This window comes from Oryctolagus cuniculus, chromosome 4 (assembly GCF_051225735.1).
Source record: "Oryctolagus cuniculus isolate XC-2025 breed Fujian yellow rabbit chromosome 4, ASM5122573v1, whole genome shotgun sequence".
Taxonomy (NCBI): domain Eukaryota; kingdom Metazoa; phylum Chordata; class Mammalia; order Lagomorpha; family Leporidae; genus Oryctolagus; species Oryctolagus cuniculus.
In genome coordinates, this window is record NC_142870.1 from 77,741,940 (window position 1) to 77,766,725 (window position 24,786).

General features: G+C 42.7%; 1 protein-coding gene across 2 annotated transcripts in view; it reads right to left on the bottom strand.

The window, feature by feature from the left end:
- The window catches only part of POLQ (DNA polymerase theta), a 106,477-nt gene extending 89,252 nt beyond the window's left edge, over window positions 1–17,225 (bottom strand). Inside the window, exons 1-6 of one of the 2 annotated variants that reach the window (XM_002716640.6) lie at window positions 16,756–17,225; window positions 15,532–15,711; window positions 12,657–12,787; window positions 10,279–10,435; window positions 8,293–8,401; window positions 3,078–3,297 (exon numbers count right to left, since the gene is read on the bottom strand). In XM_002716640.6, coding sequence (XP_002716686.2) covers window positions 3,078–3,297; window positions 8,293–8,401; window positions 10,279–10,435; window positions 12,657–12,787; window positions 15,532–15,711; window positions 16,756–17,098 — 1,140 coding nt within the window. In that variant the 5' untranslated portion in view covers window positions 17,099–17,225. Of the gene's footprint in view, window positions 1–3,077; window positions 3,298–8,292; window positions 8,402–10,278; window positions 10,436–10,967; window positions 11,074–12,656; window positions 12,788–15,531; window positions 15,712–16,755 lie in introns of those variants that run through there. The other variant, XM_051859269.3, reaches the window with a different exon arrangement.
- Between the last annotated feature and the right edge of the window lie 7,561 nt (window positions 17,226–24,786).

A 24,786-nucleotide genomic window follows, 5' to 3' on the forward strand; every position in this document is an offset into this window, starting at 1 on the left:
AGGCATTATTCTCAATGTAAGTTAACTCATTTCAGGCAATTCTACAAGTTCTCTATTCTAGAAGGTCAGTGTGTGTAACTGAATTCATTCATCCACCCATTCACTCTTCAATGAGTGAATTAAATATCACCATATTCCAAGTACTTGTTCTAAGTACAGGAGATGAGATGGAGAACAAAGCAGGAAAAAAGCTCAGTCTTCCTAGTGTTTCTACTCCAGCAGGAAGATAGTAACAAAAACAAGGTAAGTAAAAGGCACAGTATATTCCATTTGGAAAGATAAGGAAAGGGCTGCCACTGTAGTGTAGCAGATAAAGCCACCTGCAGTGCCGGAACCCATATGGGATGCCGGTTCTAGTTCCAGCTGCTCTACTTCCGATCCAGCTCTGCTGTGGCCTGGGAAAGGAGCAGAAGATGGTCCAAGCCTTTGGGCCCCTGCACCCACGTGGGAGACCCAGAAGAAACGCTTGGTGCCTGTCTTCAGATTAGCACAGCTCCAGATATTGCAGCTATGTGGGGAGTAAACCAGCAGATGGAAGACCTCTCTCTCCCTCCCTCTCCCTCTCCTTCTCCCTCTCCCTCTTTGCCTCTGCGTAACTCTGCAAAAGAAAGAAAAGAAGGGCCAGCACTGTGGCGCAGCAGGTTAAAGCCCTGGCCTGAAGCGCCCGGCATCCCATATGGGTGCCAGTTCTATCCTGGCTGCTCCTCTTCCAATCCAGCTCTCTGCCATGGCCTGGGAAAGCAGTGGAAGGTGGCCCAAGTCCTTGGGCCCCTGCACCCATGTGGCAGACCCGGAGGAAGCTCCTGGCTCCTGGCTTCAGATTGGCGTGGCTCTGGCTGTTGCAGCCATCTGGGGAGTGAACCAGCAGATGGAAGACCTCTCTCTCTCCCTCCCTCCCCCCCCACCCCGTAACTCTTTCAAATAAATAAAATAAATCTTAAAAAAAAAAAAAAGAAAGAAAAGAAAGGAAGGAAGAAAGAGAGAGAGAAAGAGAAAGAGTTAGGAGAAAAATAAGAAACAGGGACAACTTGATTTAGTTAAAGTGGTCACACGAGGTCTAAAAAACATTTGGGTAAAGAATTAATAGTTAAAAAGCAAAGCTTACTGCCGGCGCCGCGGCTCACTAGGCTAATCCTCCGCCTTGCGGCGCCAGCACACCGGGTTCTAGTCCTGGTCGGGGCGCCGGATTCTGTCCCGGTTGCCCCTCTTCCAGGCCAGCTCTCTGCTGTGGCCAGGGAGTGCAGTGGAGGATGGCCCAGGTGCTTGGGCCCTGCACCCCATGGGAGACCAGGAAAAGCTCCTGGCTCCTGGCTCCTGCCATCGGATCAGCGTGGTGCGCCGGCCGCAGCACGCCGGCCGCGGCGGCCATTGGAGGGTGAACCAACGGCAAAGGAAGACCTTTCTCTCTGTCTCTCTCTCTCACTGTCCACTCTGCCTGTCAAAAAAAAAAAAAAAAAAGTAAAGCTTACTGATGACTAAAGGGAAAACATTCCAAGAACCTGAGTGGGTGACTCTTGGCATATTAAGGAACGGCGAAGACATCACTATGAATGCAGTAGGTGGAGTCAGATCTTGTAGAGTCTTATAAGGCTTTGATTCTGAAGGATACAAAGAGTCGCTGAAAGTTTCTGAGCAGAAAAGTAACAAGATCTGATGTCCACTTTAAATAGATCACCAGCTCCTGATCTAAGGTGGACAAAGTCAGAAGACACAAAAATTAGGCTAGTTGAATAACCTAGGTCAGAAGTGAAAGTGGCCCAAATAAAGCAGAGACAGGCACAGGGTAAGATGATTAACAGGAATGTAAATGTGTTTACATAAATACTGAGGTAAACAAAGCCAGGTAAATTTGGGGTACAGCGCAAAGCCACTGAGTAAGATTCCATCCCAAGCACACATAGACTACAAACACATAACTATGAAGACATTGACACACACACAAATTTAGTCCTAATCTCAACGTCAAAATGACCCTTAACTGTTTAAGTACTCAGAGGCACAAATCTACATTTTAAAAAAAGGTACCCCACTCTAGATTGATGTCAATTCTTTAACCTCAGGATTAAAGAATCCAGGTTTTAAAAAAGAAAATTCTGTCAACTAAAATTTTTCAAGCATATTTAGGAGTATGGGACAGTTCTTATTTACCAAGCACTTTCTAAATGCTGGACAATTTTTAAAAACCATATTTCGGGGCCAGCGCTGTGACGCAGCAGGTTAATGCTCTGGCCTGAAGCGCCAGCATCCCATATGGGTGCTGGTTCTAGTCCCGGCTACTCCTCTTCCGATCCAGCTCTCTGCTATGGCCTGGGATAGCAGTAGATGGTGGCTCAAATCCTTGGGCCCCTGCACCCACGTGGGAGACCCAGAGGAAGCTCCTGGCTCCTGGCTCCTGGCTTCGGATCGGCGCTGCTCCTGCCGTTGCAGCCAATTGGGGAGTGAACCAGTGGATGGAAGACCGACCTCTCTTTCTCTCTCTCTCTCTCTCTCTCTCTCTCTCTCTTCCTCCCTCCCTCCCTCCCTATGCTCTCTGTGTAACTCTGAATTTCAAATACATAAATAAATCTTTAAAACAACGTATTTCATTCTGGCAATAATGCTAAAGTATTATAAACTACTAGGTTCAAAGAGGTTTTGTGATTCAACTAATGTCACAGTCTAGCATGTCTAGTAAGTATCAGAAGTAAATCTGACTCCAAAAATGAAACTCTTTCTACTCTACTGTATATCTACCTTAACAAAGTTTTATTTTCCACATCAGTATTTGATGTAAACTAAACCATAAGAAAACCTTTCCCATTTAAAGAGAAAAATGCACAAATGTTTTCAATGTTTATATATCAGGAAATGGCGATTATTTATATTAAAGGTACAAAAATACATTTCCACTCTCACCATCACCACCAGTTCTTTAATATGAAACCAACTAGCTTAATACTAATTAAAACATCCATGTAATATACATTCAATTACTTTGCAACCCCTAATTATATAATTTGAAAATTGTTAACAACTTGCTAGAAAATGCCATCAAACACAAAGATACTAGTAAGAATGGGGTAAGAAATTTGACTCACCTTCACGTGTAGCAGGGGTTGAAATTCCCTCACAAGCTTCATTGAAGAGTCATATATGGAATTGCCAATTTTTATTGACTCCAAAAGTGGTACAGGACGGAAGTCAGTGTGGTAGAGTTCCGCATTCAACCAGGAAGCCACAAGCTCCAAGTTAGGAAGAGTAGCGCTCATGCCAACAATCTGTACAGCATTAGACAAAGGACTAGCTAAACCTGCCCGGCTGTGGAAAACAAATCAAAGCGTTGATCAAGAGACACAGTGAATTACAAATTGTGCTGCTAAGAACATTCTTGGCCATGCCCTTTGGTACACATATGAATATTTCTTTAGGGCACATATCTAGGAACCAAATTATTGAATCCCAGACTACTGAGTCAGACTGTCTTCACTGTTAGCAGATAATGTCAAGCTACTTTCCAAAATTATGCATCCATACAAGCCATGTGTGTTCGTTCTCCACAATCTTGCTACCACTTGGTTTTGTCAACACGTTTAATGTCAACTGCTAGGGAGAGTGTGTGGTAACAGCTCGTTCAAGAGGTGTTTACATTTCCCTGGTCACTAAGATTGAACACCATTCCATTTAAGGGCCATCTGGGTACTTTCTTGGGAATGCCAGTTCAAGGTTCTTGCCCATCGATATATTGGGTTATTTGTGTTCTTACTCATTTGTAGAATTTTTCTAATGTTCTGTATGGTTTCTTCCCTCTTTCCTGAATATTTGCTGTTTCTATCATTTATTTTCTTCCACTTTCTCTATATATACCAACAACTAAGCACATCAGTGTGAAATTTCACAGCACTGAAGAAAAGCAAAAGCTCCTAAAAATTCCCAGAGAGAACTGAAAAAGGCATAAAAAGGATAAACGATCAGCATAGCATTAAACTCCTCAACAGCAATGAGAAAATGAAGTAATTCCTTTACAATGAAGGAAAAGAATTTGCAATCTTGACTTTTCTACTTGACCATCTATGAAGTAATTACAAGGTGTTTTCAGACATGCAAGTTCTCAAAAACTTTTACAAATAATAATGTGCTCACTGAAATAAACTGGAACTTATGGAAGACATCCCTATCAAAACAAGAAAGCAAATCAAGAAAAAGACATATGCTCCAAGCAAAAGGCAAAAGAAATGAATGTGAATGCAAAGGGAAATCCCAACCTGAGAGCTACACAGGATATATCTAGATTAACCTCCTGTCCAGAAGGGAAGAAGGCTTTAGGAGAGACTTTTTTACAAAGAGGTAATGTTTGTATTTAGTAATTATTTATCTATTTGAAAGGCAGAGAGAGAGAGAGAAAGCATTCCCCATATGTTGGTTCACTTCTCAAATGCCTGCAACAGCTGGGGCTGAGCTTCAAAGCTAGGAGCCAGGAATGCAATCCAAGTGTCCTATATGTATGGCAGAGACCCAAATACTTGAGCCATCACTTGTTGCCTAGGAGGAACTTCTCTTTTTTTTTTGACAGGCAGAGTGGACAGTGAGAGAGAGAGAGAGAGAGAAATGTCTTCCTTTGCCGTTGGTTCACCCTCCAATGGCTGCCGCAGCCGGCGCGCTGCAGCCAGCGCACCGCGCTGATCCGAAGGCAGGAGCCAGGTGCTTCTCCTGGTCTCCCATGGGGTGCAGGGCCCAAGGACTTGGGCCATCCTCCACTGCACTCCCGGGCCATGGCAGAGAGCTGGCCTGGAAGAGGGGCAACCGGGACTAGAACCCGGTGTGCCGGCGCCACAAGGCAGAGGATTAGCCTATTGAGTCACGGTGCCGGCCCATAGGAGGAACTTCTTGAACATGACAACTTTGGTTGAATAGCGTATGTGGTGGAATGTACCGGGTGGAGATTTACAAACTGGAGAAGAAGTTTGGGATAAATTAGCAGTAAATACATAGAAAATCAAGCTAAAGAAAGAATAAATTTATTAATTTCAGGGAAAACAAAAATTTCAAAAAGTAAAAGTTATCCTAGCATACTATAGCTCAGTTGATAATAGCATTTATATGTAATACTGTAACACCAAATAACGATTTTAGCAAAATTATATTTCAAGAATGGAAAGTTGATTAGAGGATAAGAGAGACAAGATTAGGTAGTAACAAGTAAATACTATTAAAAAGAGCTAGGTACTGGTGTTGGGGCGCAATGGGTTAAGCTGCCACATGGGGCATGGGCATCCTATATCAGAGCACCAGTTCAAGCCTAGCCCCCTCTGCTTGGGCTCCAGCTCCGTAAATACACCCAGGAAAGCAATGGAAGCTGATCCAAGTGCTTGGGCCTCTGCCACTGACACGGAAGACCCTGGAGTTCCTGGCTCCTGGCTTCAACCTGGACCAGCCCTGGCAATTGTGGCCATTTGGGAAGTGAACCTGCAGATGGAAGCTCTCGTTCTCCCTCTCTCTCACTCTCTACTTCCCTCTCTCCCTCCCTCCATGTGTGTGTGTGTGTGTCTACCTCTCTCTGTAACTCTGCCTTTCAAACAAATACATAAATCTCTAAAAACAGAAAAAATAGAGCATTAGATCTTCATCCTGCACAAAATGAGATAAATATATAGGGGGAGGCATTTGATGTAAGTTAAGCTGCTAGTTGGGACATTCCACATTCCATAGCAGAATGCCTGGGTTTCAGCCCGGCTCTGCTCCGGATTGCTGCTTCCCGCTGATGTGCATCCTACTAGACATCAGGTGATGGCTCAAGTAGCTGAGTCCCCACCACCCACACGGGAGACCCACATTGAATTCCTGGCTCCTGGTTTCAGCCTGCCCAGCCCTTGCTGTGCCAGACACTGCGGGTGTGAACCAGCAGATGGGAGATAGCTCTTCTCTCCTTTCTCTCATAAATAAGTTATATATAAGATCTATTTATTTGAAAGGCAGAATTACAAAGAAGAAGGAGAGACAGAGGTCTTCCATCCACTGGTTCACTCCCCAAATTGCCAACAGCCAGGTCTGGGCCAGGCAGAAGCCAGGAGCCAGGAGCTTCTTCCACGTCTCCCATGTGGGTGCAAAGGCCCAAAATCCTGGGCTATCTTCTGCTGCTTTTCCAGGAGCTCTAGCAGAGAGCTGGATCAGAAGCGGAACCGCCAGGATTTGTCAAACCAGCACTGCAGGCTGCAGCTTAACCCACTCCACCACAGCACCGGCCCCATAAATAGGTTTTTTAAAAATATTTAAAAACGAAGTGAGCTGGGGCCAACGCTGTGGCAGAGTGGGTTAACGCTCTGCCTGAGGCGCCGGCATCCCATATGGGCACCAGTTCCAGACCTGGCTGCTCCACTTCCAATCCAGCTCTCTGCTGTGGCCTGGGAAAGCAGTAGAAGATGGCCCAAGTCCTTGGGCCCCTGCACCCACGTGGGAAACCTGGAAGAGGTTCCTGGCTCCTGGCTTCAGATCGGCACAGCTGTGGCTGTTGCGGCCAATGGGTGAGTGAACCAGCAGATGGAAGACCAAGTAATAATAATAAAAAAGAGTTGGGTAGAAGAGTTGAAAGTTGCCTCTGAGAAGCAGGCATCAAAAAAATGCTATTTTTCAATATTCACTTAACTAATTAGATTAACTGTGTATACTACAGGACTTCAAAAACTTCATGGAGCAAGTGAACCTTTGGCCGGGCACTCAAGGATCCCACACCCCACATCAGAATGCCTAGGTTCAATTCCCAGCTCTAATTCCTGACTCCAACTTCCTGCGAGCAAAGACCCTATGAGACAGAAGGAATGGCTCGGGTGACTGAGTTCCTGCCACCATGAGGAAGACCAGTTGCAGGTATTTGGGAGTGAACCAATGGATAGGAGCTCTTGCTATTTATATTAATTTATATAATATATAAAATATATTTTTATATAGTATATATAAATATATTTTATATATATTATATATATTTTATATACTGAATATATAATTTATGTATATTATTTATATGTATATATTATTTATATATATTAATTTGCTCTCAAATTAATCAACAAACTATTTTTTAGAACTTTGTGGAAAAACTAGAATTAAATGATAAAAATTTAAAAACATAAACGTTAGTTATAAACACTGGTTCCATCAAGTTGCAGACACCTTTGTAAGCAACGATAGTTATTTAGTCCATCCCCAAAGAACTGAGGGTCTTGATCAATGTGGACTTTCTTACATTATTTATTGAAGAAAAATGCATGACCTTAAATACTGTTTTAAGATTAAGAAACAAAAAGAAGTCAGAAGGAGGGGCCGACGCTGTGGTGTAGCAGGTAAAGCCACTACCTGCAATGCCAGCATCCCATTTGTGTGCCGGTTTGAGATCTGGCTGCTCCACTTCCGATCCAGCTCTCTGCTAATGGCCTGGGAAAGCAGTAGATGACCCAAGTCCTTGGGCCCCTACACCCCCGCATGGGAGACCCAGAAGAAGCTCCTGTCTTCAGATCGGCACAGCTCCGGTCATTGCAGCCATCTGGGGAGTGAACCAGCAGATCGAAGACCTCTCTCTCTCTCTGTCTCTCTCTCTCTCTGCTTCTCCTCTCTCTGTGTAACTTTGTCGTTCAAATAAAAAATAAATCTTTAAATTAAAAAAAAAAGGAGCCAAATCAGGACTGTAAGCTGAATGCCTAACGACTTCCTATTGAAACTCACACAAAACTGCCCATGTTTGATGTGGTTTTTAAAAATCTGTAATAAAAATGTATACACTGGAGCTGTCGCTGTCCGCAGCAGGTTAAAAACCTAGCCTGCAGCACCAACATCCCATAAACACCAGTTCAACTCCTGGCTGCCCCACTTCCGATCCAGCTCCCTGCTAATGCCCCTGGGAAGTCAGTGAAGGATGGCCCAAGTAGCTGGGCCCCTGTCATCCATGTGGGAGAGCTGGATGGGGCTCTTTGCTTAGGTCTGGCCCAGCCCTGGCTGTTGCAGCCATCTGGTGAGTGAATCAATGAATGGAAACTCGTGTGCTCACTCATTCTCTCTCACACTCTCTCTCTCTCATTCTCTATAACTCTGCCTTTCAAATAAATAAATCCTATAAAGAAAAATAGTTTACAAAGTAATCTAAAATAAATTTCAGTCTGAAGTACTTCATTTGGAAAAATAAGATACTATACACAAGTTTGTTCTAAATAAAAAATAAATACTATATCCTTTAATTTCTTTAACTCACATTTTTGTACTTTTACAGATACTTTCTCAACATTGTTTGGACTCTGAGGAACTCAGTTACTTCAGTCAGGTACTCACCAGGATGCTGATTTCTGTGTAATATAGCAAATCTTGGTCAACAGAAGTTCCAACAGATACCCCCGGTGAGAATCTCCTAGCATATGCAATTCATCCACAACCACCATTCCTAAAAAGATTTTCCAGATACCAGGTTTAACAGAATTTCACAATTCTAAGACAAATTTTTAAAAAGCAATCTTCTACGGTAAGTAGCTGTCATTATAATATACTGCAAGTGATAAAAATTTCAAAGCATAAAACAAAAAGTAGGTTCCTCTTAATGGAAAATTACTTTCCCAGGTATTTCAAGCATTACTACTGTACTACTGCAGTGTATCCTGGATCTAAAAATCAATGATTCACTTACTCAGGACCAATCAAATCCACAGAAACTTTCTCACTACTCACACAATTCTAAATTGGCAGTTATAGAAATGAAATTACAATGAAATATGTAAGACATCTATGTCAGTTATTCAGTGTATTTACTTGTCTGTGGGAAAACAACCACACTTATGTTAGAAATGCTTAAAGAAAAACAGAATTACGTCAAGAAGAGATATGACTTTAACAGATCTTTTTTCAATACTTTAGGCTAGTCAATCACCTTATCATAAAATTTAAATACGATCATAATGCTCTCCTCTTCTTGGAGAACTGAGCCAGTCTATGCATTTGGAATAATGTCCACGATTGACTGAAAATGAATTATTCACCAATGTCATCTTCAAATATTTCCATAAGACCAGTTTCCACATGCACTGATGTCCCCTACCACACAAACCCAGCCCCGCAAAATCAAGATCTATTAGACAGCTTCCTTCTATACGTGATGCTTTCTCCTTTTCAGTAAGCTATCTCCAAACCATACCGTATGTTGATATTTCAGTATTTCATCATTTATTCATATAAAAGCATTCTACATACACTATGCCAGGCACTGTAATAGGTATATTTGATATGACAATAAGATTCTACTGTAGTCTTCAAGATATTTAACAAGTAACAAGACATTTCTGAAATTGATAGCGATTTCTCCTCCCAGGCTTCATACAGCAAAGCCTATGTCTTATTAATCTTTGAGTCTCATCATGCATCTGTATCCTACCACAATGCTACCATAATCATTAAGTTTACCAGGTTCTCAATGAGCAGCTGATATTCTTGCTGCTTCTGCCTCTACAACCATATTATTCCTGTTTAACTCTACATAATGTCCTTTCCTTAGAGGAAAAAAATGCATTAACATAGAAAATCATCCCAGATTAAATATTCCCAATTCAAATACACAATCAGTTTCTATTGCTTTTGACCATCCCTGCTAAATGGCAGCTTCAGGACACAGGCCTAATCTAGATAGCACAGTATCAGAGTACAATTATGAATAAACATATAAACTAATTGCAGAGCTGGCAGACCCAGCCCAACAGGCTTCCTTCTATGCCTGGTACAGTTTTGTGTAGTACAAAAGTGCAAAGTAGTACGTGTGTAATAGCGACAAGACAAAAAACTTAACTATATATAAAGTTCCTGGGGTCAGCACTGCGGCGTAGAAGGTTAAGTCTCCGTCTACAGTGCTGGCATCCCAAATGAGCCCTGGTTCAAGTCCTGGATGCTCCTCTTCCGATCGATCCAGCTCCCTGCTACAGCCCAGGAAAGCAGTGAAAGATGGCCCAAGTGCTTGGGTCCCTGCACCCACGTGGGAGACCCGGAAGAAGCTCCTAGTTCCTGGCTTTAGATCGGCCCAGCTCCGGCCATTGCAGCCATTTGGGGAGTGAACCAGCAGATGGAAGACCGACATGTCTCTCTCTCTTTCTCTCTCTGTATCTCTGCCTTTCAAATCAATCAATAAAGTTCTTGACATTACAGATGCCAATTCTTGCCTCCAAATGTAGATAACAGACAACAGAAAAATATCATGGACATACAGAAATCACATCCGTTCCAATCCATTCCATCAAAACTAGCCACAGGAATGACTTGGGTTTCTTTCTAATTTCTTACCTAACAGATCCATCTTATCTTCCTCTATGAGGCGGTTGACCAGACCATTGGCTCTCTCAATTGTGCAGACAGCAATATCCAAGGAAGAGAAGCGCCCTGCTGGAGAGCTACTGCCCATGTAACCATCTACTTTTATTCCTACTTCCTGAAACAGACTCTGAATTGAAGCAAAAGGAATAACACAGGTGAGACAATTTGGAATCTGTGAGTCTTACACTGGTTCTATCCAAGAACACAGATAATTATCTCAAGACATTTATCAAATTACTGTCAGTAGCTCCTGGCCAAGACACACTTGTTCTTTTCAATTCATATACTAAAAATATGAAGTTTACAACTGACAAAACTCAGTACAGGGATTTCTATTAAGACAGAGTCAAATTAAATCAAGTATGCCATTTTAATTGTAGTACTTAATAATCTATAAAGCTCTAAGTGCTATTTAAAGAAATTAAAATTGAAGAAAAATTAGCAGTAAAACTTTTAATCTAATAAACAAGAAACTAGCTGCTTTTTTAACACTAATATTTAATTTGTTTAAGAAACAAATTTATACTTCATGAGGAAAATGGTCTTATTATCCAGCTAAGGACTAGGTTCTTATGCAACAGAGGAAAAAAGTTTTTAAAAGTTAAATTCAGTGGGACTTCGATACTAAATTTTTTTAGTTCAACTTTTAACTAACATACCTTCTCATTATAAAGGATCCTTTCATCATTTTGTTACTTTGGGTCTAAGTTGAGAGGATGTTACCATGTAGGACCAGCTTTGGTGGCTATTTGGCCTCTGAAATAACTGTTAAAAAGATTTACAGAACCACAGAACTTTAGAGTTGTTCATTCAATAAATTTTTTTCTGAGTGTTTACTGAGTTAACATACAGTGCTAAGGGCTATTAGCCTCATTTTAGAAAAGAAAAAACAGAAGCCCGGTTGAGTATGTGCCTAGGCTGAAGACATAGTTGCTGGTAAAACTGGGACTAGAATCCAGATTTTTTGGACCATCAGTACAATCTTTCCATTCCAATGCACTTTTTTCCACTGGAGAAATCGCAGCAGTAACTTTACTCTATTAAATGAAACACTGTATTCATGAAAATGTCTTAAGAACTATTGACTATTATATTTAAACTACTGTTATTCATTTTTTCAGGTAAACAGAGGACAGACCACAGACTTATCTAAGCACCAAAGGATTTTGTCCTTCAACCCCTAAATATTCCCAAATAGCCCTCAGGATAGGATATGCTTCCTTAAACACTCCTTTCCATCTTTCAGAAGTCCCGCTATTCGGTTAAAATGCTGATTCTCGATGTGCATGAATATATACTAATTGAAGTATTTTGTTTACTTCCTAAGGACAAGTCTACAAAAATACATAAGTTTTACTAATTACTCCTGATTTTATGACCATTTCTCCTTTAGGCAATATATATATATATATATATATATATATATTTTTTTTTTTTTAAGTTCCTTCTGCAGCCATTTACAATTAACTTTTAAAACTACAAGGGAGGGGGCCCACATCATGGTACAGTGGGTTAAGTCACAGTCTGTGAGCCTCCCATACAAGCACAATATGAGTACTGGCTGCTCCACTTCCTAACCAGCTCTGCTAATGCGTCTGGGAAAGCAATGGAAGATGGCCCAGGTGCTTGGGACCCTGCCACCCACACAAGAGAGCCAATGGAGTTCCAGGTGCCTGGTTTCAGCCTGGCCCAGCCCCAGTCATTGCAGCCATTTGGGGAGTGAACCAGCAAACGGAAATTTTCTCTCTCATCAGCAAACAGAAACTAGCTGTGTGTTTGTGTCTGTCTCTCTGTCATTCTGCCTTTCAAATAAATTAGTAAATCTTTTCTAAGGAAAAAAAATGGGCTGGCACTGTGGCAATAGCAGGCAACACTACTGCCTACAGAGCCGGCATCCCATTTGGCCACCAATTCAGGTCCTGGCTTCTTCCCTTTCAATCCAGCTCCCTGTTATTGGCCTGAAAAACACCAGAAGATGGCCCAGGTGCTTGGGCCCCTGCACCCACTTGGGAGACCTGAAGGAAACTCCTGTCTCCTGGCTTCAGTCTGGCTCAGCTCCAGCTATTGACGCCATTCCGGAAGTGAACCAGTGGATCAGCGGATGGAAGATCTCGCTACCTCTCTCTCTCCGTCTTTCTGTATAACTCTGCCTTTCAAATAAAATAAATAAATCTTTAAAAAAAAAAAAAAACTATATGAGGAGGCAATAAAAGATACTTTGTTCCCTGTTAAGCAGGATAAAGATCCTGTGTTTTCTTCTCACTTTTATAATCCTATTTCAAATGAATAAAGCCAAAGCTACCAATAGTGGACCTTTGATGATTTCAAATGCAGCACAAGAACATTACCTGGAGATAGTATTTCTTCTCTTTAGCCACAGAAACGAAGGGAAGAATGAACAAAGCTTTCTTCCGCATTTCTAAAACCCGCTTCAAGATAAGTAATTCTGCAACGAGAGTCTTCCCAGCACTTGTAGGAGCTAAAACACAATTATTACAGAAAGTTACAGCAAAGTGAGGTCATATTTGGAACACTGCACTAATAAATGTTTAAGCCATATCTAATACTATAGAATCTAAGGCTAAACTATTGAGGCCTCAACCAGCATTTTAAAGCTTTATATCCTGCAATGCCCTAATTTTAAATCAGCTTCCTAAATAGTTTCACACTAAAAAAAAAAAAAAGACAGTAAAGAAATCATTCTCTCATCAGTAAATGTTGAATATTATTGACTGCTTAATTTATACCTAAAGATTCTTTCCTTTATTGGTTAAAAGCCCTGTTCTGAGGAAAACAGTAAACAACTTTAATACACAGTGGTGAGCCGGCGCCGTGGCTCAATAGGCTAATCCTCCACCTTGCGGCGCCGGCACACCGGGTTCTAGTCCCGGTTGGGGCGCAGGATTCTGTCCCAGTTGCCCCTCTTCCAGGCCAGCTCTCTGCTATGGCCAGGGAGTGCAGTGGAGGATGGCCCAGGTGCTTGGGCCCTGCACCCCATGGGAGACCAGGAAAAGCACCTGGATCCTGGCTCCTGCCATCGGATCAGCGCGGTGCGCCGGCTGCAGCGGCGGCCATTGGAGGGTGAATCAACGGCAAAGGAAGACCTTTCTCTCTCTGTCTCTCTCTCTCACTGTCCACTCTGCCTATCAAAAATAAAAAAAAAGAAAAAAAAAAAAAAAAAAAGAAAAAAAAAAAATACACAGTGGTAGAAACTATGACAGAAGTTGAGGGAAACAAGCTGTAAGGAAGTGTACAGAAAGGAAACAACACATGAGAAGGAAGGGAGGGTGGGAGGGAAGAAGGGATGACAAGCCTGAGAAACAGCACATGCAAAGGCGTGCAGGAAGGTAATTCAGTAAGCCGGATGTAAAGTGCTCCAGGGAGTGACAGAAGAAACCTGAAAGGGCCACGTAGAGGTTTTTAGCCAGTTCAAAGGGACAAATACCGTATGTTCTCCTTGATCTGCGAGAAGGAATAGAGCACCTAAAACAAAACCTGCAGAAGTGAAATTGACACTTTGAGAAGGGATGACTTGAGTTGCCCTTGTCTTGACTGTAGAGAAAGTTTTGGTTCTTTTGTTTTTTCGTTTTTTTTCTCTTCATGGTATTTGTTGAACTCTTTACTTAACATAGAGTTAATCATATGAGTATAAAGTCATTTGAGAATTGATCTCAGTAAGAAATAAGAGTGGGAGTAAGAGAGGGAGCAGGAAGTTTGTAACTACAAAGCTGTATAGTTCTGCATACATTCCTAAGGACTAGCTTCTAAGGGTACAGTTTAAAAACTTGTCATGGGACCCCAAATCCCATTAAGCTGGGTGATAAAAATGTCATCTTAAGTGTAAAAGTGATCACATTAAGTGTGAAAGTGAACATACAAATAGGATTAAGTATTAAAATGACCATATAAATAGGATCAAGTCTGAGAAAAGGAGAGACTCTTCCAACATGGGAAGCAGTCCACACAACAGACCCATAGAATGACAATTCCTTTAAGTAACACTCCGACCTCAGAATCGGCCCTTAAGGCTTTCTGGCCTGGCTGAAAAGCCCGGGAGAGCATTTCAGGCATGAAAAGCCAAGATATTGTGGCAAAAATATTCTACATGAAGGATCTCTGTGAGTGAGATCCCAACGGAAAGAAGTAGCCATCAAAGACGGGGTACTTTTCTCTGAAGAGAGGAGAGAACTTCCACTTTGCTAATGGCCTTTGTCTAAATATTGACAGACTTTGTAGATTCAAAAGGTTTCCATAGCCTAGGCAGCTCATGTCAAGAGCCTTGGGTGGACACTGACAGCATACATAAGTGTGTTGTTAAATTAACCTCAGGAATCACTGTGTACTAACTCCCCATGCAGGGCCTCTGTCCTCAAAGAGTTGTATTATTAGAGTTAAATGTGATACTTGTTCTCAGTTTTGTGTATGTGTGTATGTGCATGTGTGTGCAAATTGTTGAAATCTTTACTTAGTATAGAGCTGGTCTTCTACGTACAGTTCATTGAAAATGAATCTTAATGTAGAATGGGACTGGGAAGGGGAGAGGGTGAGGAGGGGTGGGAGTGTGGGTGGGAGGGCAGGTATGGTGGGAAGAATAAAGTTGTACATACAAAATTTATATTCCTTAATAAATTAATTACTGAGGAGTTCTTTGAAAGGGAGTGACAAAATCATATTTATGCTTTATAAAGGTAACTTTGGCAGCATGAACAGCATAAGATCATAGGAAAAAGATAAACTAGTTACAGGGGCTGGCGCTGTAGCATAGTGAGTAAAGCCACAGCCTGCAGTGCTGGCATCCTATATGAGTGCTGGTTCGAGACCTGGCTGCTTCACTTCCAATCCAGCGCTCTGCTATGGCCTGAGAAAGTAGAAAATGGCCCAAGTGCCTGGACCCCTGCACCCTTGTGGGAGACCTGGAGGAAACTCCAGGCTCATGGCTTTGGATCAGCACAGTTCCAGCCGTTGCAGCTAATTGGGGCGTGAACCAGCAGATGGAAGATTTTCTCTCTCTCTCTCTCTGCCTCTCTGTAACTGCCTTCAAATAAATAAATAAATCTTTTTAAAAAATGCATACAATGAGATCCCACTTTTCATATATATTCTAAAATTTTCTTCAGCTACAAAGCAGTCTCTTTTTTTTATAAAAACATAACTTCCTCAAGAGAGTATCCTTTATACTGATATCTTAAAAACAGCACAATTACTTTGCATAAATTTGAATACCTGAATAAACTAAATTCTTTCCTTCCAAGACTTGTCCAAGCAAAAGGCACTCTGCCTGCCATTCAAACATCTTTTTTACACCAAAACTGTCATATTTTTCCAGAACCGCTGTAGGTAGTCCCCAATTTGCCAACAGCAGCTTGTCTAGTTGGTCATCAGGCAGTGTCTGCTTGCATGCCCCTTTCAGAAAAAACAGAAAAAATTAAGAGTTTAATTTGGTTGTAACACATGACTTTAGTATTTGGCCCTCACCTGTATGTTGGAATTCTAGTGTTAGAATGAAGTGATTCAAAGTACATCTTGACCTTCAGCAGTTGGTGAGAAATTGATCACACTCTTATAGAAGGATCATAGTAAATTGCATAGAATTAAAAAAAAAAAAGCAATTTCCTTAAACCCCAGACAAGAAATTTTGCTGTACACAATGAAGAATGTTGGAATCACAAAGCAATCATTGCAAAGCTAAGTTAGAGGGGAGTTTCTTTTTAAGTTTTAGCATTACGAGGACTGCACAATGACAAATATGAGATCAACAATCCCCGGAAATCCAGCCAATCTGAGAGAACCGTACAATTCCCACCCAGCCTTCCTCTGTACTCCCAAACGTCCCGTGCCACGTCCTAGACCCACCATGCGGTGTACGGATCTGTTAGGAGCGAACCTGCCGACATGTAATGGGATTTGGCCAACTAAGACATTGCTTTTATCACGTCAAAAGACGCAGAAGCCACTGGAACATTTTCTTTTTTATTTTTTGACAGGCAGAGTGGACAGTGAGAGAGAGAGACAGAGAGAAAGGTCTTCCTTTTGCCGTTGGTTCACCCTCCAATAGCTGCCGCGGCTGGAGCATCGCGCTGATCCGAAGGCAGGAGCCAGGTACTTATCCTGGTCTCCCATGGGGTGCAGGACCCAAGCACCTGGGCCATCCTCCACTGCACTCCCGGGCCACAGCAGAGAGCTGGCCTGGAAGAGGGGCAACCAGGACAGAATCCGGCGCCCCAACCGGGACTAGAACCCGGTGTGCCGGCGCCGCAAGGCGGAGGATTAGCCTAGTGAACATTTTCACCCGACGATCACTAAGCGCACGCCTGTCAATAATGCCGCAGAGGTACCGTGCACAGAGAAAGGGAATAGAAGCCCAGCGAGCTCTGCAAAGCAGCAACCCCCAAGCGGCGAGGCCGTCTCCCGACACGTGCCTCTCCCACCCCACTCCAAGCTGCCCACCTCGCCCGCGGCCCCCACGTTCCTTCAGGCTGCGCCCCAGGCCCGGTGGCGGGCTCAGCGCGGACCCTGCGAGGAGCTGGGGGCTGGCGCTGCTGTCACTGCTGCTTGCCGAGAACGAGTCTGAGACTGGACGCCGCCGCTTCCCACTCCGGCGCAGGAGATTCATGGCGCCGTCTTCTCGGACTTTTAGGGCAAACCACAGACCCAGCGCCCTTCCATTCCGGAGAACCGCGGCCTGGAGACAGCTGAAGCCACCATCTTCCCGCCACGGCTTTGAAACTCCGGCTCCCAGCCCGCCCCGGAACCATAGAGCTCTCGGCGGCGAGAGTAAGCCGAGAACCATAGAGTCGAAGGGATGGAGCGGCTCCCACGGCGCGTGTAAGACAGCCGACCTCTGGCCTCTTGCTGGTTAACTGGAGCGGACCGCGTTTACATCTAAATTCAAAGCATCTGCGTTTATAATCTGGCTTAAATGTGCTCCTGCCCTCGGCAAGGTAGAAGCAAAAGAGTTCTGGACGTTAAGCCGTGTCCAAGAATGACTTAGTTACACAATATTCCTTTCACAAGCAAAACTAGTAGATGACAGGTCTGTCCTGCAGAAGCTGGCCATTCGGGAGCGCCAAAATATCAGGCCAGTCCGATTAAAAAAAAAAAAAAAAAGATATCGTCCAAGAAGTCGTACTGGAACATAAATTCTCGTTTCTTGTTGGAAAAAAAATTTAATGACAATATGCGATTATTCCACAAGATGGAGGCATTACTCCATGAAGGAAACTTTATTGTTGCTTTGTATACTTTTATTCACTCAACAGCTATTTATGAAGGTGTGGATATGTGGCAGTGAAATGTGAAAAAGTTCCTGCTCTCAGAGTCTAGATAAGGAGACAGATATTAAACTAACTAGTGAAGAGCCAAAGTGACTTCATTTTAAAACAATAAAAAAAAACAGCCTCCGTTTCCCACAGTAGACCTGAGTCCTTGTAAAAGCAGGCATTCAGGCATTCCGGAGATATCAAAGCTTACCAGGGACAGCTAGCTCAGTAGACCAAGGACAGCGCAGTAGAGATTGCTAAACAAGGTAACTCCCTACGCCCAAAGCTTCCGTGCTGTATGTAACTCTTTTTTTCCTGCTGATGTAGCCCTTTCTCCCTTTAAAAACTCTCCCAAACAAAGACTGGGGCCCCACTCCTTCCTCCGCTGCGCGGGTTGGTTGGATGGGGTCCCCGTCTCGGCTTGTACTCCCCAATAAACCTTGCTTTTGCAGTTTGGTGTGATTGACTCTCTGGAGGTCTCTGCGGGGATCTAACAATCTGGGCACAACACTAGTTAATTAATCAAGTTACACTGCGATGAATATTCAGGAAATGAATAGAGTACTATCAAAGAAATAAAAAGGAACCCTCGTTTAGATTGTAGGCGTAGACCTTTCTGGGATGCAGTCCAGCATGAAGGTTAACATCGCAAGTGAAGACAGTCCATGCAGGTTTCAAGACCTAGTAGCTATGTGATCATAGGCAACTTGCTTAACCCCTCTGTGCCTAGTTCCAAATCAAAATGATGAAACAACAGGAGCAGCCGATTTGTTTATTATGAAGACTGCGTAAGTCAACATGTATGAAGTACTTGGAACAGTGCTGACAATAAGCACTAGCCAGAAAAAATGATAATGACATGCTCTAATTCTCAATATAAATTTCTCATTTTGATAGAAATAGAGAAGTCCCTCACAGTTATTCTATTTTTGTTAAGTGAACTATGCTCAAATGAAGAAACAAGAAGAAAGTGAACGAAATGATGTATATCATCCCACTTAAAAGCCTGGACAATATTTTAAAGTTTATAATTTATTTCAAGTTTCAACATTGATTTCTAATTTTTAAAAATCTTCAAAAATAGAGAAGGCTGCTTTACAAAGATATTCACGAAGTGTTATGCTAAGGCATCATAATAGTTCATGTTGAAACAGAAGTAGTATTTCCTATCTCTTTCCTCTTGCATCTGAGCTTGTGATCCTTGGAATTTTATCTATGATGATTCTTCAAGGTATGAGTTAAAGCCCTCCAAAGAAAACGTACACATACGTGTGCCAGTTACATGGGAGACACACCCAGTTCTGATCCACTTTAAATTGAATCTCTGGCATGGCATTTCTTTAAGATACAGAAGTAGAGCAATGATATTAGACACCTGGAGTCACGTTTGCATAGGCTTGCATCCTTGCTGTCTGGATCTGCACAACAGATTTTTCTCTGCTTTGTTTACTGAGAGAGCTGGCCTTTTTGGGTGTTGGTTTTATGTGACTGGTGTCAGATCTTTCTCACCCTGCCAGGAACACCAGACTCCTATCCCCTGTAGCCCATAATCCTTTAAAATACACCCTTTAGGAGCCGGTGATTTGGTGCAGCAGGTTAATGCCCTGGCCTGAAGTGCTGGTTCAAGTCCTGGCTGCTCCACTTCCCATCGAGCTCTCTGCTATGGCCTGGGAAAGCAGTACAACATGGCCCAAATTCTTGGGCCCCTACACCCGTATGGGAGACCTGGAAAAAGTAAAAAGGATTTTACTTTAAAAAAAAAAAAAAGATTTATTTGAAAATTAGTTACAGGGAGAAAGGGAGAGGGCAGAAAGAGATCCATCTGCTGGTTCACTCCCTAGATTGCTGCAATGGCCAGGGTTGGGTCAGGCCAAAGCCGGGAGCCAGGAAGTTCATCCAGGTCTCCCATGTGTGTAGCAGGGACTCAAGCACTTGGACTATCTTCTGTGCTTTTCCCAGGCCATTAGCAGAGAGCTGGATCTGAAGTGGAAAAGCTGGGACACAAGCCAGGACCACAGGCAGTGGCTTTACCTGCAGTGCCACAACACCGACACTGGTTCTAGTTTTTACGTAAATGTTGTGGCTTATTTGACATGTCTGTCCTACAAGGAATTCTCTGATTTTACCAGCTTTGTCACGAACTCTGTTATTTTTTTTAAGATTTATTTTATTTATTTAAAAGAGTTACAGAGAAAGGGAGGGAGGGAGGGAGGGATGGAGGGATGGAGGGATGGAGGGAAGGAGAAAGAGAGAGAGAGGTCTTCCACCTGCTGGTTCATTCCCCAAACGGCTGCAACAGCCGGAGCTGAGCCAATATGAATCCAGGAGCCAGGAGCTTTTTCTGTGTTTCCCACGTGGGTGCAGGGACCCATGCACTTGGGCTATCCTCTAATGCTTTCCTAGGCACATTAGCAGGGAGCTGGATCGGAAGTGGAGCAGCCGGAACTCAAACCAGCACCCATATGGATGCTGGTGCTGCAGGCGGAAGCTTAGCCCGCTATGTCACAGCACTGGTCCCTAGACTTAGGTTTACTCTAAAATTTTGACAATAAAGCAAATGCCACAATGGACACATTGCAGTTATCTTTTTAGAACCTCTTTTACATATTTTCATAAATACCCTTAGATACAAATAGCAAGTCTACAGTTTATATGATCTTTTTTTTTTAAAGTGTTATTTATTTGAGAGGTTATAAAAAAGAAAAAGGACTTCCATCTGCTGGTTCACTCCCCAAATGGCTACAATGGCCAGAGCTGGGCTGATCCGAAGACAGGAGGCAGGAGCTTCTTCTTGGTCTCCCACGTGGGTACAGGGGCCCAAGTGCTTGGGCCATCCTCTGCTGCTTTCCCAGGCCATTAACAAGAAGCTGGATTGGAAGTTAAGCAGTCAGGACTCAACCTAGCACCCATATGGGATGCCAACACTGCAGGCAGCGGCTTTACCTGCTACACCACAGTACCAGCCTCTATATGAACATTTAAAAGTTTAATTATGATCATCTACAATAGTTTTAAAAAGGTCAAAGAAATTAACTCTGACCCCAATGAAGTCTGCCCTTGTATCATATTTTAAACAAAAGGGAGGAAAAGGAAAAAAAGTGATTTATTTCCTGACTGAACAGGATTTTCTCTTAATTGCTTTTCCATGTACTTAGTGGAGAAGCAACTTTCTGAATTACAAGGTGAGGCGAGGATTTTTTTCATTCTTGTTTATTATTGTATCCCCAGAACCCAGCGTATTCCATGCTGGAATGTGATAAGTAATATACTCCTGCTGGAAATAAATATTAACTGTAGTTTAGTGGAATGCTTAGGGACCGAGTGGATTCTGTTCTGGGAAACTGGAATCAAAGGAATCAACCTTGAGGGGCTGAAATATAATTGACAAGTCAGTTTATTCCATTCATCATGTAATGCTTGCTACGAAAGGGCAAGATCTGGAGGGAATGCAGTGTGTAAGTTTAGTTTTGAGGGCTGGGCTGGGCCAGGGTTGGCCAAGAAGAGAGGCAGGGAGACCAGTGAGAAAGCTATTCCCAGGAAAGCTACTGGCTTGAATCACATCAGTCTGCTATTTGCTTTTAACTTCGTTTGTGGTGCCTTTTGTACTACAGAAGCTTTGTTGTTGAAATTCTGTGTTAATACAGCAATATTTACCTTCATGACTTTAAGCTTTCATATTTTTCTAAAACAGGAAAGAAGAGTTTGATAAGAATTTAAAGGAACTCTTATGAAAAAAAAACTTTCAAATTGAGAAAGATTGAGGGATTGACAAAATTAAGATTTAAAAAAAAGTACCCAGAAGAAATATAGAAATACCAAGAAAAAAGAGAGCATGTGTATGACAGAAAAAAATTGAATAGGCAGAGTTTGTAAAAGATATCCTAAAAGAGATAAAGATTAACAAAAATTTGCAGCAACTGATGTTGGTTGAGAAAAATATCGGGAACTGAGAGGTGTTAAAGAGATTGAGACATTGTCAGAGAATGAGAAAGAATCACTGAGAGAGTCTCAATAAGAGAGAAAATATTGAGTGGATATGAGAGAAAGAAACTGAGCTTGGAGAGTTCAGAGAGACTGAGCGGAAAAAGGAGACAGAGGGAATATACAGGTAGAAACGTGTAAAACAGACTGGCAGGAATTACAGAAATCAGTAGGTGGGGTTCGGTGTGATGGCACAGGGGGTTAGGCCACTCTCTGCAGCACTGGCATCCCATATAGGCAGCTGCTCCACTTCCAATCCAGCTCCCTGCTCATACATCAGGGAAAGCAGCAGAAGACGGCCCAGGTCCTTGGGCCCTGTACCCACGTGGGAGACCCGGAAGAATCCTGGCTTCTAGCTTTGCCCTGGCCCAGCCCTGGCCATTGCTGCCATTTAGGGAGTGAACCAGTATCTGGAAGATTCTCTCTCTCTCTCTCAATTCTTACTTTCAAATGAATAAGCAAATCTTTAAAAAAGAAAAGAAATTGGTAGGCACAGTCAACTGACAGAAACTACAAAAGAGAATTCGATACTGAAAGAGTAAGATACTTTGAGAGAGGTATTGGGATAAATTGTGAGATTTCTCTATATTTTATTGTCTCTGGAATGCCTTCAATCACTGTCCCAGTTCCTGGATTGACTCTCTAATGCCTCCATCTTTTCTTTCCCATTGATATAGCTTCATCTTCTGCTTCTCTTGGAGAACAGTATTAACCAGTTTAAGCAGACAGAACCAATAGCATATGGATGTGGACATATGAGAAGGGATTATTAGAATTGCTCACTCAAACATGGCTCATCCAGGAGTCCAAGGTTAGGCTGTTTGTGAAATTGGAAAAGACCCCCTAAATTATACACTGAAATATAGCCCCTTAAAGTTCCCCAGAAATGCTATCTAGGGTGCCACATATGCTACTGGAATTTGGGGTGCCTTATGATTTCACCATGGGCTTACTACTAAATCCCCAATATTAATAAGCCCGAGAGGGTTCTTGCCTAATATTTAAAGAAGAATTCTAAATACCAGCACAGATAAATGAGGCAGCATGGTACATTTAAGCTTTTATTTAGTGGGAAAGATGCATAGCAGAGTGAGAGCTTTATTTAAGAGAGAGAAGTGAATGGGGGTTCATACGGAGCACCAGGAACCAGCCACATGGAAGAGCATCTAGGCCAGGAAGCCAAGCCCCTTCCTGGCAAGAGGCCAGGGAAAAAGAGCTGGGCCGGGCCACACCGTGGCCCGGCTTTTAACCCATTTCCAAAGGGGAATGGTTAATTAACCTGATTGGCTGGTGGGCACCCAGGTGTGGCTAAGTAGGGGAATGAGGCCACTCAGGGGCATAGCAAAGGCATCAGCTAGGGGCATGAGATCACACAGGGATGTGGCAAAGGCGTGGTCTTCCAGTTCACAAATTTAACAATTTTAACCTGTATGCCTGCCTACTTCATCTGCAAGCTGGAATCCTGGGAATGCTGCAGCCCAAGGCCTCGAAACCAGGAGAGCTGATGATGTGATATTCAGTCCTGTGCTGAAAATCTGAGAACCCAGGGAAGGGATGCAGGTATAAATCCTGGAATCCAAATGGTTGAATGGTTGATCAGCCTTGAGTTCCAATGTCCAAGCCCTCAGGAAAAGGAAGGAGAGATCAATATGTCTTTTCCATTAGCTCTCTTTGGGCCAAGCTGATTGAATTGGTGCCCACCCATATTGAGGGCAGGTCTTCTCCACCTACTCCAATCAGATTCAAAGGAAAATTCTGTTTAGAAACACCCTAATAGGCATACCCAAAGTAATGCCTATTAGGGTTTTTGGGCATTCCTTAATCCATTCAAATTGACACCTAAATTAATCATCACAGGTATATTCCTCACTCTTGGCACTAGGTGAAATTTTTTTTGAACATCTTTCTCCTTTTTAAAATCTTTTAATTATTGGGGCTGGCACATGGCAGAGCACAGAAAGCCACCACCTATCACCTGTGTTGCAAGCATCCCATATGGGTGCCATTCAAGTCCCGGCTGCTCCACTTCTTATCCAGCTCCTTGCTAATGTGCCTGGGAAAGCAGCGGAAGATGGCCCAAACACTTGGGTCTCTTCACCATGTGGAAGATCCGGGGAAAGCTCCTGGCTCCTGGCTTCGGACTGGCACAGCCATTTGGGGAGCGAACCAGCGGATGGGAGACTTCTCTATCTCTTCCTCCTTCTCTTTCTGTAACTCTGCTTTCAAACAACAAATACATCTTTTTAAAAAATATTAAATTCTTTTAAACTTTTTTATTTTGGGGTGAATTTCTTTGGTAGGATGCAGAGCATGGACTCTGGTCTTTGGTGTCTAGATCTTATAGCTTAGCCTATAATGTGCGCCATTGAGCTAGCTAGCAAAGGAGCAGGCAGTGACAGACAGAGCTCTCTCTCTCCAGCCCAGAGAAGCCTAGGCCGGTCAGCTGATGGTTCTACCATAGCTTGAGGCAGGACTAAGTATATTATAGTCATAATTAACACCACCCGCTTCAGTGCCAAAATAGATCTTGTCACCAATAGACAGTCATAAATAAATGATAAATGAATAATATCAGTGATAAATTAATAAATAAATGAAGAATGAATGAATAAGACTTTAGTCTTCTTTTTTGAAAGGCAAGGATATAGAGAAAGAAAGTGAGAAGACAGAAAGAGAAACAGAGATAACCTCAATAGCCTAGGCTGCACCAGGCTGAAGCCAAGAGCTGGGAACTCAAATCCAGGTCTCCAACATGGGAGGCAAGGGCCCAATTACTGAGCCCTCACCTACTGCCTCCCACAGTGCACTTGGCAGAAAGCTAAAATCTGAAGCAGCACCAGAACTCAAACCAAGGCACTCCGATTTGGAATGTGGACAACTCAAGTAGAGCCTTAACCACTGCAACAGATGTACACCCCAGCTTCAGTCATTTTGGGGGAAATGGTGATAGGTGTGGGTAGGCAAAGCACTAAGGAGAAAAGAAATTAAAGGACAACAAAAAGAATAAAATATACACATCAGACTTCTGACATTATGGCCAAACAAATTACAGCCTAGAAATTAAGAACACAACAGTTGTTGAGAAATATAAAGAACTGAATGAGAAAAACCTAATAGAAATCTAGGAATAATGTGCAGACAGCTTGTTTGTTTGCCAATTTAATTTCCTTTGGGTAAATTCCAAGGAGTGGGATGGCTGGGTTGAATGGTAGGGTTATATTCAGGTTTCTGAGGAATC